Source organism: Xiphophorus hellerii, chromosome 21, assembly GCF_003331165.1.
Source record: "Xiphophorus hellerii strain 12219 chromosome 21, Xiphophorus_hellerii-4.1, whole genome shotgun sequence".
NCBI classification, from domain to species: Eukaryota; Metazoa; Chordata; class Actinopteri; order Cyprinodontiformes; family Poeciliidae; genus Xiphophorus; species Xiphophorus hellerii.
The window spans coordinates 22,997,135-23,013,171 of record NC_045692.1 but is presented as its reverse complement, the minus strand read 5'-3'; the positions used below and the strand labels follow the sequence as shown (position 1 = coordinate 23,013,171).

The following is a 16,037-nucleotide window of genomic DNA, read 5'->3' as shown; positions in this document are numbered from 1 at the left end:
CTGGCAAAGCAGGTTTTAATCAGCCATTTGTTTATCATGTCCAGCCTGGAGTGTTTTCGTCTCCCCATTGAGGTGATGGAATTGGACCACTGAGAAATAACTTCATTTTTAACGTTCCCATAGTGTTCAGAAGAATATTAAAGTCCTTTTTCAGAATCTCAGATTTCTACTTTGCCACATCGTTGGCTCCAACATGCACAACTAAGGACTCAATATCTGGCTGATCAGCGGTTAGCGAGAGAACTTTACGAGTTAAATCAGATACAGTGTCACCAGGAAAAGAAATCACTCTCGTTTTCTTGGGATTGCAAACGTGACTGATTCCATTTACTGCCTCATCTCCAACAATAAGCACTTTTGGCATACCTTTCGTTTTCCTGGTAGCCGCTTTGTCCTTTGGAACTTTGGGGGGTGGATGTGATGGTCTTGCCTCATTGCTGATGTTTGAAAGCGAGGTTTCACTCAGAGGCTCAGGCTGGAGTACAGAAAATCTGTTTTTCAGTGGGATTCCCACAGAGTCAGAATGTTTTGAGGCCCGGGCTGGTCGCTCTGTCCTTGGGAGCGGGGTCGGTGGAACCGTTTTGGTTGCAGCTGCTTGTTTGTTTTTCTTTGGTGGAGCAGGTGTTGAGGTTGAAGGTGGGTTTCGGCTCAGAGCCGGCCACGCTGATTCGTCCAGGTGAGGGATTCTCCCTGTCAGTCGCCTCATCGGATCTGCGATGTGAGACTTTTGCTTATATTTATGGCTTTTTAAATAAGCCATAAATATATTTCCCCCCTCAGAATGTTCCCCCATAATAATATTTGCTTTTCATAAATATCTTTTTTTTCTCTATTTTCAATAAAATATTCAGATCCAGTGAGTTTTTTTAAAGCATTTCTGAAGCAGTAAATCAGATTATCATGTCTGTTTACACTGCAAAAACACAAAATCTGACCAAGTATTTTTGGTCTCGTTTCTAGTTAAATACATTAGTTCACTTAATAAGACAAAACTAAGCTAAAGATAACCTTCCAGGAAGATATAAATATTGTTGAAAAGGTTCTAGTTCTAATATTTCACTTTATCTGCCAATGAAACAAGGACTTTTTCAAGGAATTATTGATTTAAACCAGCTCCTATTTCCTGATGAAAAGTTACTCTCAAGTTAGTGTTATCTTATTTAGTGTGCAATAAGAAATTTGCACTAGAAACTCGACCAAAAATACCTGATAATTGTTTTTTTGCAGTGTAAAGATGTTTACACTGCTTGTTTTGTTTTGGGTTTTCTTTACAACAATTTTTAAAAATTCAACTAAGAGCTCCCATATGTGTGGAGTCCTGCTCATAGGTTCTGGTCCAGCCAGCGAATGTAGTTCCTCATACTTCTCTGTCCAACACTCGACATCATTGGCAGGTTCGCAAACACCATGCAGCCATGGAAACCGTCCTCGTAGTGGTCACTCGTCACCTCAACGCCAGCGTCCCTCAGCCGCCTGCCGTACATCAGTCCGTCGTCCCGCAAAACGTCAAACTCGCACGTCATCACATATGCTTTGGGCGTTTTACCCAGAACCTCCTGCTCCGCCAGCAGCGGCGCCGCCCTCACGTCTATCAGCCCCGGCACCGCGCCCACCACGCCTGGCGATCCCTTCTCCTTAACGACCGGCTTGAAGTTCTTCTTGCGCTCGGCCGGCAGCAGAGCGGTCCAGTTCAGCTTGGAGCGGGTGGCGGCGCTGATGGCCCGCTCGTCCAGAGCGCTGTGGTTGTTCACCAGTAGGACGGGCTCCAGGGAGGAGTCGGCGCCCAGGTACTGCAGCCAGAAGCGGGCCAGGTAAGGCCTGTAGAGGATGGGCACGGCCTGGTTCTGCTGGTACGACGGCGTGTGGAAGTCGAGAGCCTGCAGCACTGGGTAGATCAGCGCCTGGGCTTTGAATTTCACCTGCAGAGAGTTATCCAGGCTGAGCTGCAGGGACAAAATTAAATGTACAAGTTTAGAGGAAGATTCCTGACCCAAACTGAAACGGGCCGGTCGCGGTAACAAATGTCACCCAGAAGTTATTGCGATTGTTGTTTGGAGACAATTTCCAAGTAATATGATGGGAATGGTACAATAATAATAATAATAATAATAATAATGCAACAACACATTCTCAAAGATCAATAAACTTTAAATTATAACGAACATTTAACACTGGAACAGGAGGACATTTTAAACAATCAAAATAAATAAACAAAACAGAAATTGCTAAATGAATAACAGAGTCTCTAAAGAAAATTGTCCATCAATAAAAGGGCTAGTTGAGACCAAATCACCAAACTGAGGACATTTGTCCTCACATGGGACAAATCATAGCACTTCCACTTTAGTTTTGCTTGCTGCTAAATTGGTCAAGTTTGTTCACAGGCAAGCAAGTGAGTTTTAAATGTTAAAATTTAAACATGAGTTTCAGTTATAGATCTTCAAGCCATACCAATACTGATGTTTGACTACGCGTGCTAATTAATATAGTTAGCAACAAGCTTTGTTTTAAAGTTTTCGACTTGACAGAAGAAACTAAAAAGGTTTACTTACCAAATATTTTTGTTTTAATTTCTAGAGAAAATATCTCAGTACACTTGAAATAAAACTAATTTATAGATAACATTTCCGCAAAATATAGAAACTGTTTTTACGTAAATAATTCCTTAACATCAATGAAAAAGTACAAGTTCCTTTGGCAACTTATTTTATTCGTGACATGGGAAAAATATATTTTTTAACTCGACAGTTAAGTCACATTCCACGGGCACTGCGGTGTTACCTAGCAACCCAAGCCCCGTTACCTAGCAACCTAAGCTGAGTCCCACTTGAAACAAAACAAAACTAATTCACGAGTAACTTTTCAGCAAAACACAGGAGCTTATTTTAAGTAAATAATTCCTTAATTTTGAGAGCTAAATTCACATATCACATGGTAAAAATGTCATGTTATCAGTGAATTTATCTGCTAATGGAACAAGAATTTTTAAATCGATATTAAGGAATCATTGACTTAAAACAAGCTCCTATTTCTTGCTGAAACATTACTTGTAAGTTAGTTTTGTCTTATTTCAAGTGTACTAAGAAATTTTCACAAGAAACTAGACAAAATATTTGTCTAGACATTGTTTATTTGCAGCGTTAGTGGAAAGACGGGGTGTAGGACCTTCAGTTATTTCTATTATGAATTAATAAAGAGATAAATTAAAATGTGGATATGCCTCTTTGCAATATTTGTGGGGTTTTTTACCTCCTGCGCCACAGCAGCAGCCAGGTTTCCTCCAGCGCTGTCTCCAGACACGCAGAGCCGCTCCGGATCGATGCCGTACTGCTGCAAGAGTTCAGCGGACAGGAAGACCCGCGACGCTGCCACGGCGTCGTGGTACTGATCCGGAAACACGGCCTCGGGAGCAAGGCGGTAACTATGACAGGATAAACACAACATGGCAGCATTTAAAGTCTAAATGATCGGACTTTTCTTGCTCCTGTTTCATGAAAGCCACAGCAGCACTGCCGTTAGCAAGAAAAAGAAAATAAACTGGGTGGGTTTGCTGATTTAACTCCCGACACTCACTCCACAGACATTATGACGGCGTCCAGATCCTCCGCCATTTTCCGACAAAGAAGGTCATAGGAGCGCATCTCTGCAAAACAAAGACGGTAAAATTCATAAATAAGGAACATTGTGGTGTAAATGACAGATGTACTAAGTGCTTTCTATAATAATTTGACATTTCCTGGCATGTAAAGGAACAGCTGATGGATAAAAACAGAAAAATGAGGTAATTTATCAACACTGAGGGAATATTTCATGGAAAATAAGAGTATAAACATCTCTACTTTGTTCCAGAAGAAACGTGGAAAAACTACAGCATGTTGTTTCGTACAATGACTATGACTGATCCAATAGCAATAAATCAATTGATCACATAATAAATTAAAACAAGCTCAATAATTTCCATTTGCATAATTTATCATTTTTTTCTTTCTACCAAAACCTGGATGATAAAACTCTTCAGTCTGAAGTTTTGGTCTCAACTGGATCCTTTTTTTAAGGACTTTTCACTTTATTTATTTGTTGTTTTGTTTATTTATTTTGGATATTTCAAATGTCTTCCATCCCTTGTAAAATATTCATTAAACTTTAAAATTTATTGATCTATGACAATGAGTTCTTGCATTATTATCACCATCATATTACTTGAATATGATCTCAAAACAACAATACTATAATTTATCGCAACAACTTCTGGGACCATTTATCGTCCAACAGAATTTGTTATCATGACAGACATAAAGATGACCACACTTTAATTTATTTTAAACAAAATAAAAAATAAAACTCTTTTTTGCCTCAGAATTAAGAAAATAATGTGAGGAAACATGAATTTACATATTGGTCAGCAAGATAACAGAAGGTTGGTATCCAGAAATGTCTTGCATCCTTTATTCTTTTATAGAATCAGATATATTTTTAGACTAATCTAAGATGTTTAGGTCTAAACTTTTAATAAACCATAAAATCTTGAGATGTTTTGTTTTTAAGTGTTATATAAACTGGAGGTATTCCTAAATTAGAGTGAAAATATACTGTAACAAAAACATTAAATCTAGGATTAAACCTACTGCCACTAGCGAGTGCCCAGCCTCCTCCATGGAAATAGATGACTCCTCTTCTCAGCCTGCTTTCTCCGTTTGGCTGAAACACGCGGGTGGGGACGCCTCCCAGGGTGGAGTCAGTCACGTTGACGGTGGGACTGGAGCGAGCCTCGATCACCTCCACCCAGGACACCACCCGGTTCAGCAGGTGAACACGGTGGCACACGCCCAGGGTGTGGGCCGCGTCGCTCTGAAATGCACAAACAACCCGTGTTCACAACAGATCAATGCTAGAGAGTCTGGATTCAATTATATACACTGAAAGTTGAGTGGAAGGAAAAACGGTGGCACAAATAACACCCATTTAAGAGTGGGGAGCTTCAAACTCCGGACTGCAGAGAATAGACTAAACCCCATAAACAGCGTTTTTGTTGTTTTTTAAAGCGTATTCTTAAGTATGGTATTAGATAAAGTTGATGGGAAAATTTCTCAATTTCATAAAAAAGTGTTTACACTCACTTTTTTGGCTTTTCTGAAAAAGAGTTAATGCCCAAATGGGGGCATTTGCTGAAGAAGTTCTGACGTAGCGAATTCCACTAGTTGGTCTGTGTTTTACCAGAGGCACAAAACTTGTAAAAATTTCAAAATTTTTAATTATTATTTTATTTTTACAGCCAAAATCTGACAAATGATGCTTTACATAGCCTGGTTGATTCACTTCAAACCAGAAAATGGTTTAAAAAAACCCACCTAATTTGTATTTTCTTTTTTGCGACATTTTAAAAATTGGTTAGAAATATAGCTCCAGATAATCCAAAATAATCACCCTGTTAGAAACAAATCCACAAGTTTCACTTTTTACATTAAATCACTAAAATAAACAAATTTATAACTTAATTAAAGCTAAATAAACTTAAAGCGACATTTTAATTTATAGAAACAAAATGGATGTGAAACCTGCGTGAAAACGTTCAACCCTCTGTTGAGTAACAGGGTGAAATCACTGAGCAGGCTGCCAAACCTGTCCTCTGAACGCAGGAAAACCTTGTTGCTCTTTGCTTACAAAGATCTAGACGCAGCATCGTCTGCTGAAGGCCATTAGATTGCCGTCTGTGGAGGCAGGTTACCATCAGTAATGCGGTCAAAGGAGTTTTTCACATTATTGCAGCATTGTGTGCTTTCTGTTTGGACCTCATGGCAATTTTCCCCAATAATACAATAAATCGACAAACATAAAAATGAATAATTATCTGATGCATTAACAACGATTTGAATTTGAGGTTCTTATTTATCATTTTTATTAGGATGCATCACTCAGTTCCTCTTTGACCAGCAGTTTAAACAGTGTGAAATTTGGCTTTTTTGATTATCATAAAATGCATTTAAAGTAAATATTTGCATCTCTGTCAGTTTGTAAAATGCATAATCAGCCAGTCATTTCATGCACTTTCTTATCAGCTCAGTAAAAAACGGATTCAGATTAGAGACAGAATTGAAAATTAAGATGATCACAATGTTTCTGTTGGTCTCAAGAATCCACAAGCCCACATTTAATAAATAGATTTCCACATGATTCAGTGTTTAAAACACTAAAAGCATTTTTGCAAGATCTAAAAAATTTCAATTCAATCATCTTAATTAAAAATTTACATTTTTCACACGAGAAACTACAAATACCATAATTCTCTAACAACAACACCAGTTGTAACTGTAAAATTAACGGAAATGAAACGTACAGGTGTTTAAGTTTGGTAACCTTTGTGTTAAAATACACGAGTCACTTTTCCACACCGGAAAAAACACCAACCAAAGTAGTATTGAAACACATAAACGGGCCAGAAAAACCAGAGATCCCCATAAGCTTTAATAAGGACAATTTGTGCACAAATATGAAACAACCTCCCCAATTTATGTACTATTTTAGCTGAGGTTTTTTTTGTTGCTCTTATTTTGTATTTTCCGATGCGATTCTATTTTAATCTCTCCAAAACTTGATTTAGACAGCTCAACTTAGTAAAAATCGCATTAGTGATTTATTATTTAAACCCACAAGCAGGTGTTTACTTGACCTGCGCGGCTTTAACCTGTAAAACTTGATCCCGGCTGCGGAGGATCGCTACCTGTGCGCCGGTGTTGCACCGCATTCAGCGCATCTCTCCGCCACTCACCGCCCGCATGAAGCTCCGGAACAGCGCGTCCAGCAGCATCAGCTTCCACGGCTCGCTCACGCCGCTCGGTAGCGGCAGGTACACGTAGTAGGCGGCCGCCGCCAGCAGCACGGCCCCGGCCAAACGGAGCCTCATCGCGCAGAAGACGAAGGAGGAGTGAACCTGCCCGGGAGAATCATACGGCACTGCCCGCTGTCAGGTCGCCAACGGTCGGGGAGGAGGGAGCGGAGCGGGTCAAGTACACCTCGCTGCAGCAAACAGAAAGGGGCGGGGACGGACCACTGTCAGTCTCATACCTTATATGGAAATGGGACTATTGCATTCCGGAAATGAAGGGGACTCTAGTGACACTATTTCCTGTACCAACCGTGTTATAATAATTACAATAATAATAACGTATTTTATTTGACAACGCCTTTCAAAAAACCCAAGAACACTTTCAACATTAAAAATACAAATTAAATAGTAAAGAAATGGCTACAAAACGTGATATGTTCCTTTTTTATTTTTAAATCTTTATTAAATCTTTATTTAAAATTATATTAGTAACAAACAATCTAAAATAAGCAACAATAAGGAATCATTATGGAGATGTATTTATCTATCCTTACACCCAATCTATCGCAAACAGAAGTCATAAAACATGAAGCGAATCAATATTTTGGAGACAAATGTACATTACATTAAGAGCACATTTATCCATCCATTAATTGTCATGATTGATCCCTATAGTTGGGTCATGAGGGCTGCTGACCCTGGACAGATCGCCAGTCCATCGCAGATTAAGAAAACAGATATCAAGACGTTCTACAGAAGCACCATAGAGAGCATTCTGACCAGCTGCCTCTCTGTGTGGTGTGGAAGCTGCAGCGCCTCCGACTGGAAGAACGTGAGGAGAGTGGTGCGGACAGCAGAGAGGATCATCGGGGCCCCCCTTCCCTCCATTCAGGACATTTCATCCCAGCGCTGCGTGTCCCGAGGCCGAAACATCATCAGTGACCCCTCACACCCCCACCATGGACTGTTCTCCCTGCTGCCCTCTGGAAAGAGGTTCTGCAGCATCCGGTGCAGGTCCACCAGGTTCCAAAACAGCTTTTTCCCACTTGCCATCAGACTGCTGAACTCTCAACTGGACTGCACTCAAAATCTGGTCTCCACTTTATACCGTGCACATGTACAGAGCTAAGTAACTTCTATTTTACTGTCATTCCTGCACTTTATATTTTATATTTATATTTATATTCATATTTTATACTGTATTTTATTTTATTCTGGAGTAACCTCACAACATTGGAAGCTCAAAACATTGTCCTGAGCCGTATGCAACGAAATTTTGTTCTGTATACACCCTGTGCATGCAAAATGACAATAAAGTCAGTCTAAGTCTAGGTCTAAGTCTAAACAAATACTTGCTGGTGCTGAAGTTCAAATAATATATTTTGATGTTGTGAATGGTACTCTTAAAATAAATAAGTTAAAATATAAAATGTAATAGCCTCTGGCTTATTAAATAAGAACTAGATGGAAAAGAGGTTTGGTCAGCAAAACATTTAGTCAACGATTTTGGCCAACTTAGTACGTCCATTCACAGAGCACTTTTGTTGTTTATTTGCCAAATATTTTTCTTATTATTCACATTGTGAATATAATTTACAAACAAACCAAAGGACTTCTGAACTTCTAACAAGTGCCATTCTGAAAACTAGAATATTTTTGGTTGCAGGTGACCTGGCTCAGCTATTATCATTGTTTACCATAATGTCTCATTGGAAACTTTTGCTATAAGGACTCCAGTTCAACCAGTAAACTGACTGGTGTCCCACTATTCCATTTAGAAATTCCATATCAATTCTATCAATTGCAATCGATTCATAAAATAAAGACCTTAAATATCCAATTGTTGCAAAACCCAAAGGGATTAATTTAAAACTTTAAATGTAGCTTCAGCCTGGAAAGACTCACACAGAGAGAAAGTAGGTTTTAGAAAGTTTATTTGACAAGAAATAATCTTTGGCGCTCGGACCCCGGCAGTAGACACTGCGCTGGTAACTGCCAGAGAGAATGATCTTTTTTCTATATGAAAACCTTTTTGAATAAAGTCACTGGTTACATAAATTAAACCAGTGTGTAAATTCTAACTATAACTGTCTTCATCTCACCTGCTCAGCCAATCACCTGATCATGTGTCTCCATCCCAGCCTAACGGCGCCGGGCTCATCTCTCTTCATAAAGTCCGGCTCAGGATACTTTTAATCTTATGTTTGTATTATGACTTTGTAACTGAACAATATGTTTCTGTATGTGCTTGTTTTATTACAAAAAACCCAACAGTTGATTCTGTCAAAACATAAACAACTTAGCTGTATGTCAGGTTTGTAAAAAAAATTTGTATTGATTCCAGTCATTGTTCAAAAAGTATAGGAAACATTGTATTTACACATATAAAATATTGCAAGTTATTAGCTTCGCTTGCATTTAAAATTTTTAAAACAAGGTTATCCTATTGTTAAACAACGCTGTTACAATATATTTACAACTACTTTATTGGTTCTACTCTCTCCAACAAATTACAGCCACAAAGTAACTTTGTGTGGAAACGGCACCATTTCTATGAAAACTAAATAATGCAAATCAACTGAGCTACAACAAAAGGAACATTCAAAAATGTAAATAATAGTGAAAGAACACATTATTAAAAAGGATGACTGCACACGTCAAAAGGCAAATGTGCTTCAGCAGAAATGATTTAAAATGGCATGTCACAAAAAAAAAACGAACAATGTGTGACAACTGAAATGTGTGAAAGACTGTGGAAAGCAACTAATATTTTCCTTGCATTCAGTATTGACAGTCAGTGCAGTGTCCAGGTCGGCCATCACAGTAGTAACCAGGGTACTCTCCTCGTCTTCCATCGCCGGTGTAGCCCACAGTCTTTATATTGCCGGTGGCAGGAAGAACAGGTTACAACCGCAAAAGGAATCCGTTTTTCTGCCTTGAATGACTCTGAACATTTACCCCAGTTGATCTCACCTGTTAATGAAAAATCGATTTCATGTAGTTAAAATCTAATTTCACATGTTTTAGGTGAAAAAAGTCAAAGGTCCTTATTATCCAGCCAAGCAAAGTGAGTCTTCTTCCTGAAAACTGGCTCAGACACAACGGCTTCAAAACACTTGCAGGTCAATGCCAAGGTGAGGTAAGCTGAGTCTCCCTGTGCCGGTATCACCTCCTGGAGAACAGCTTCAAGAACATTCAGAGGCATCTGAAAATAATTTAAAAAAACACACACAAAAAAAAAACAGGTGCGTTGCAAGACTGTCATACCAGAAGAATGGCTATGACACATATGATTATGACTGAATCTCACCTGTAAGATTGGCGGTATCTTTGTACCTGCATGGTGAAGAGCATTAAACAATAATTAACACTTTATATCTCTCAGTATATTATCCTTTCATCTCTAATGGTATAAAAACACAGTCCAAATAATGAATTTTAATTATTAAAAAAAAAAAAATCATATAGGGTTTTAGTATCATTTGCACATAAAGATATTATTGTCATGAAGTGCGGGTGGTGAGAGTGGTGAGGCAGACGCAGCGGACCCAGGTCAGATGAATACTGATATTTAATGTCGAAGACACAGTCCAAACAACGAACAGCAGGCACATGGAAACACTGACGACGAAGAAGCTAACATTGACGAGGACCCGACGAGGAACAAGGAACACAGGTGGAGTTAAATACACGGGAGGGTAATCACAGAACGAGACACACCTGGGAACAATCAAGGGGAGGACAGGACAACGAAGAGACTCAAGGACACAAAAAACTCTAAATGAACACAGAAAACACAGATCCTGACAGTACCCCCCCCTCAAGGGCGGCTACCAGACGCCCAAAAAAAACAAAAAAACAAAACAGAAAACACAACAAGGGCGGGCGGAGGGGCGCCGGACGGCGGGCCAGAGTCCAAAATAACAAAAAACAACCCACCATTGTGGGCGGAAACACAGGAAGGGCCAAGAGTCCAAAAAGAAACAAAAAACTACCCACAGGGTGGGCGGAGGCAAAGGAGGCGGGAACCACGGAGGTGGTCCGGCGGTCGTCCGCGGCGGCGGGAACCACGGAGGCGGTCCGGCGGCCGTCCGCGGCGCTGGAGGCGGGAACCACGGAGGCGGGAACCACGGAGGCGGTCCGGCGGCCGTCCGCGGCGCTGGAGGCGGGAACCCCGGAGGCGGGACCCCAGGAGGCGGTCCAGCGGCCGTCCGCGGCCCTGGAGGTGGCGATGATGAGCCCCGGGGGCCGCCCACAGACGGCGACGACGAGCCCCCCGAGGCAGGGTCTCTGGTGGAGAACATGGGGTCTCAGTTGGAACACAGGGGGTCTGGGTCTCGGGAGGAACAGATAGGAACTGGGTCTCGGTCGGAGCGCAGGGGGTCTCGGTCGGAGCACAGGGGGTCTCGGTCGGAGCACAGGGGGTCTCGGTCGGAACACTGGGGGTCTCGGTCGGAACACTGGGGGTCTCGGTCGGAACACTGGGGGTCTCGGTCTCGGGTGGAACGCAGAGGGTCAGGGTCTCGGGTGGAACGCAGAGGGTCTCGGGAGTCGGGGTCTCGGAGGGAACGTAGAGGGTCTCGGGAGTCGGGGTCTCGGAAGGAACGTAGAGGGTCTCGGGAGTCGGGGTCTCAGAAGGAACGTAGAGGGTCTCGGGAGTCGGGGTCTCGGAAGGAACGTAGAGGGCCAGGGTCTCAGGAGGAACGCAGAGGGTCAGAGTCGGAACGCAGAGGGTCAGAGTCGGAACGCAGGGAGTCTCTGGAGGAACACAGGGAGTCTGAGTCGGAACGCAGGGAGTCTCGGTAAGAACACAGGGGGTCTCAGTCGGAACGCAGGGAGTCTCGGTCGGAACACTGGGGGTCTGGGTCTCGGAAGGAACACTGGGAGTCTCGGAAGGAGCGCCGGCTGGAACGCCGGCTGATTCGGCCTCGGGTGCGCCGGCTGGAACGCCGGCTGATTCGGCCTCGGGTGCGCCGGAGCGAAGCCTTGGAACCGGCTGCGGGGGCGAGCCGGAGCGAAGCCTTGGAACCGGCTGCGGGGGCGAGCCGGAGCGAAGCCTTGGAACCGGCTGCGGGGACGAGCCGCAGCGAAGCCTTGGAAACGGCTGCGGAGGCGAGCCGCAGCGAAGCCTTGGAAACGGCTGCGGGGGCGAGCCGGAGCGAAGCCTTGGAACCGGCTGCGGAGGCGAGCCGCAGCGAAGCCTTGGAAACGGCTGCGGGGGCGAGCTGCAGCGAAGCCTTGGAACCGGCTGCGGGGGCGAGCCGGAGCGAAGCCTTGGAAACGGCTGCGGAGGCGAGCCGCAGCGAAGCCTGGGAACCGGCTGCGGAGGTGAGCCGGAGCGAAGCCTTGGGACCGGCTGCGGCTCCGGAAGGCGACGAGGGGCCTGGTGCACCGGCGGCTCACGTCGCTGTCTCCGAGCGGGCAGCGGAGGTGGCGGCTCCGGAAAGCGACGAGGGGCCGGGTCTGCCGGCGGCTCACGTCGCCGTCTCCGAGCTGGCAGCGGAGGTGGCGGCTCCGGAAAGCGACGAGGGGCCGGCTCCACCGGCGGCTCATGTCGCTGTCTCCCCCGGCGTAGGTTACGGCGGGGGCCGAATCCGGGGGGCTTTGGGGTGGTGACTGGTGGGATCTGACATTTTCTGATCGCCAGGGTGTAGTCTGAGTCCAGTCCCATTTCTTCCAGCAGCAGCGGAGATGGCAGGATCTCTACGTCCCTGTAGAGATCCCGCTGAGCCAACTCCAACTGCTGCTGGATCCACGCCTCCTGGTCGTGCTGGGCCATAAGCTGCATCACCGATCGGTATGGTCGGGTCCTTCTGTCATGAAGTGCGGGTGGTGAGAGTGGCGAGGCAGACGCAGCGGACCCAGGTCAGATGAATACTGATATTTAATGTCGAAGACACAGTCCAAACAACGAACAGCAGGCACATGGAAACACTGACGACGAAGAAGCTAACATTGACGAGGACCCGACGAGGAACAAGGAACACAGGTGGAGTTAAATACACGGGAGGGTAATCACAGAACGAGACACACCTGGGAACAATCAAGGGGAGGACAGGACAACGAAGAGACTCAAGGACACAAAACACTCTAAATGAACACAGAAAACAAAGATCCTGACAATTATCAGGTTTGAAACCTATTAAAGACAAATTGAACAAACACAGAAAAGACAAGACTTAGATTCTTTTGATCTTGCGAGGAGAACGGACAGAGATGTGTTTACAGTTACAAATCTCCAACCGCTCTGAAACACATTTGTCCACTCCTCTCTTTTTATTACTTTCAGAGTCCCTATCACAGAGAACACTGCAACTCTAAGGGGTGGGGGCAAAACACTTCATTACTTAGTTGCAGTGCTAATGACAATCACTAACTAAACACATGTTATCTTGCATTAGATTATTCGGCTCCAGACACAGAGTAAAACAGAACAAGTCGTACATCTTCAAGGCGACGGTTTTACTGCTATCTAACAGTTCAATCGAAGAAGAAGTTCCTGCTGAGCAATAAACCCTGTGAGCACGGTTGTCACTGCTTCTCTTCAGGGAGGCCCTCTTGTAAAAAGGAAATAAAGTAAATCAAACAATACAGAAACATTCTTTATGCTGAAGGGAAAGAAAACAATAAAGGCATATAAGACAGAACATCATATAAGTAACACTATTGTTATAAATGAAACAACAAATATTTGATAATATATATATACATTTCACCTAACAGATATACAAATCAAAATTACTAGTTATGTGTAAATTTAAACAATGATCCTCCATTTGTACCTCGGCTGCTTTGGTATAGGTGTGGTCATCAGCACACAGAGTCTGTAAAAATACAGATATTTTCTAAGTGAAAGATGAATGCAAATCCAAATAACATCAGAACTGCTTCAACCCTTTTAATTGTTCTATCCTGATTTTCTTTCAGACTTAAAAAAAATAAGCATAGAACAAAAGTGCACTGTGAATGGACATAATACAAATTACATGATTCAAACTACAAAGTGATGAATTTCAGCTGCAGCTTACCTCACATTTTGCCTTCATTAACTTTTTTCTGCTTTCTCTCCTTTTGTAGTTCTTCTCTGGACCTTTTAAAAGGACAAATTGAAGGTTTTCTTAAGAAACTGACTTGTGTAACATGACGTGGTACAGTGCACCATTATTGTTTTTACCTCACAGGGAAGTTTCTCTAGAGAGAGAGAGACACCACCATCTTCGTATTGTCATCATATCATTCTGTGGACATCACAGCTTCACATTTAATGAAATCTCCAACAGAAAGCAGAGACTCTCATCTGTTTCCTTACCTCGCTGAAATCAAATGATGCTCCCATCACAAAGTACAGTGCATACTGTTGAGAAAAATGTGATTATTATGTCTATACAAACCATACAGCAATATGGTGGGTGGAGGCAAATGTTACCATGACTACAAACATCCCACAGTTGTTGAACAGTCCTTGTTTAGGCAATCCCTGTGATGTTTAAGAGAAAATTCAAGAAGGGGGAAGAAAATTAATGTGTCATTACTATAACAATAAAAGTGAGGTAAAGGACAACAGCCTTACCCACAGTATTGATTATAAACATTTAAAGCAGGAATGGTTGGAAATAAGCAGAACCACAAGTGTCCCATCAGAACATCTCACCTGAACATCATTGCCAACAAATTCTGTCCATCTGACATCTGAAGACAGACTTCTCTGATGATACAAAGTTTTTAAGTTAAAAATTATCAAGGGCATACTTCACAACATAAAAATTATAAACATGTATGAGAATGCAAGACAGATGTGAGACAACATCTATATACATTGTAGGTATGTTTAAACAAGACGTGGTTCATTCCCACTCAAAATAGAGCAAGAACACAACATAATAGCTACTAACATAAAAGAAAAAGGTTATTACACATCAGGAAATATACAAATGATTGGTAGAAAAAAAGGCATGTTTGAATTAATCACTGTAGGTTCTCTAACATTATTGTTACTGTTTTGTAGGATTTAACAATTAATTTTCGAGTCACAATGGCTTCCAGATACCAAATACATATTCTGCAAAAAATTAATTGAAATTGTAAAAGTGATATTGCTCAAACAGCCAATGGCAGGTATTAACTAATTAGATTTACTCAATTACTCTGTAACTTTTGACCCCCAAAAATTAATTAAAATTAGGACTATTTTTCCATATGTTATACTCTTGAGGGGCGTGCTGTGGTGGCGCAGCGGGTTAGCATGCCCCACATTTGGAGGCCTTAGACCTGCGGACGTCGCGGGTTCGACTCCCGGTCCCGACGACCTCTGCCACATGTCCTCCTTCAAAAAATGGCGCCGGCTCAGCTGACTGCCTGCAGACGCAGCTCCTGTCGTGTGCTGTAACTGTGAAATAATTTCCCTGCTGGGATGAATAAAGTAAAAATTATTATTATTGAGTAAATTTTGTTGATATGCAACCTAATGCAAGTAACTTAACTGAATGAAGAACATATTTTAATCCATAAAAAAATAAAACACGATACACAGATAAATGTTGTTAGGTTCCTTCTAACCTTAATTTGTTATCTTGTATTAATATTTTTCATTTTGGTTTTAAAATACCCAACAGTGCAGATAACTTCACTTTTATTCATGTCTGCTGAAATAATAATAATAATAATAATAATAGCCATTTCACCAAATACTTTGTTACTCTTACTAGTGTAGTTTATTGCAGTTACTTACTAAAACTATATTGAAGTTGTGCTAATCGTCATTAGAGTATCACATCTGGGTACTACACCCAACTATAATGGCAGCTGTTAGTTTATAAAATATATTAGACTTTCCAGAAATTTAACATTGGTGTACAAAACATATTTAAAAAAGATTGACCTTTAAAAATAAAAGAGAAACACTAGAAAACTGGTAAGTATGTAAAAAATATTTTATATTTTTTAGTGTAGTTATACATACCATTATGTTGAACCATAGCAGTTTGTGCTAAATGGTTCTGTAGCTTGTATGAGCAAAGGGAACAGCAATATTTATGTTCATGTTGAAAATAGAAACGTGGATCTGTATAATGAAAATAAAAATCAAAGTTTGAGAATAAAATACATTTCTCAATTATACATGTTATCTACTTTTCTATTTTTATCTAATGGTGCCCAGCGGGATAATAATTAGCTATGCTACATGCTAACATTAGCCTTCCCCTGTATGAATTAC

The 16,037-nt window shown here is 41.9% G+C and overlaps 2 protein-coding genes across 4 annotated transcripts in view; one reads left to right on the top strand and one right to left on the bottom strand.

The window, feature by feature from the left end:
- The window catches only part of drosha (drosha ribonuclease III), a 533,117-nt gene that overhangs the window by 101,759 nt on the left and 415,321 nt on the right, over positions 1-16,037 (top strand). The gene's annotated exons all lie outside the window — the stretch shown is intronic.
- Positions 1,103-7,000, bottom strand: LOC116711463 (neutral cholesterol ester hydrolase 1-like). 2 transcript variants are annotated; one of them, XM_032550783.1, is made up of 5 exons: positions 6,767-7,000; positions 4,626-4,848; positions 3,574-3,643; positions 3,250-3,421; positions 1,103-1,943 (listed from the first exon to the last, which is right to left on the bottom strand). In XM_032550783.1, the coding sequence occupies exons 1-5, from the start codon at positions 6,899-6,901 to the stop codon at positions 1,323-1,325; spliced, it is 1,221 nt and encodes a 406-aa protein (XP_032406674.1). In that variant the 5' UTR covers positions 6,902-7,000; the 3' UTR covers positions 1,103-1,322. The 2 variants fall into 2 exon arrangements, with proteins under 2 accessions (XP_032406674.1, XP_032406676.1); XM_032550785.1 differs by having other exon boundaries at positions 6,719-6,833.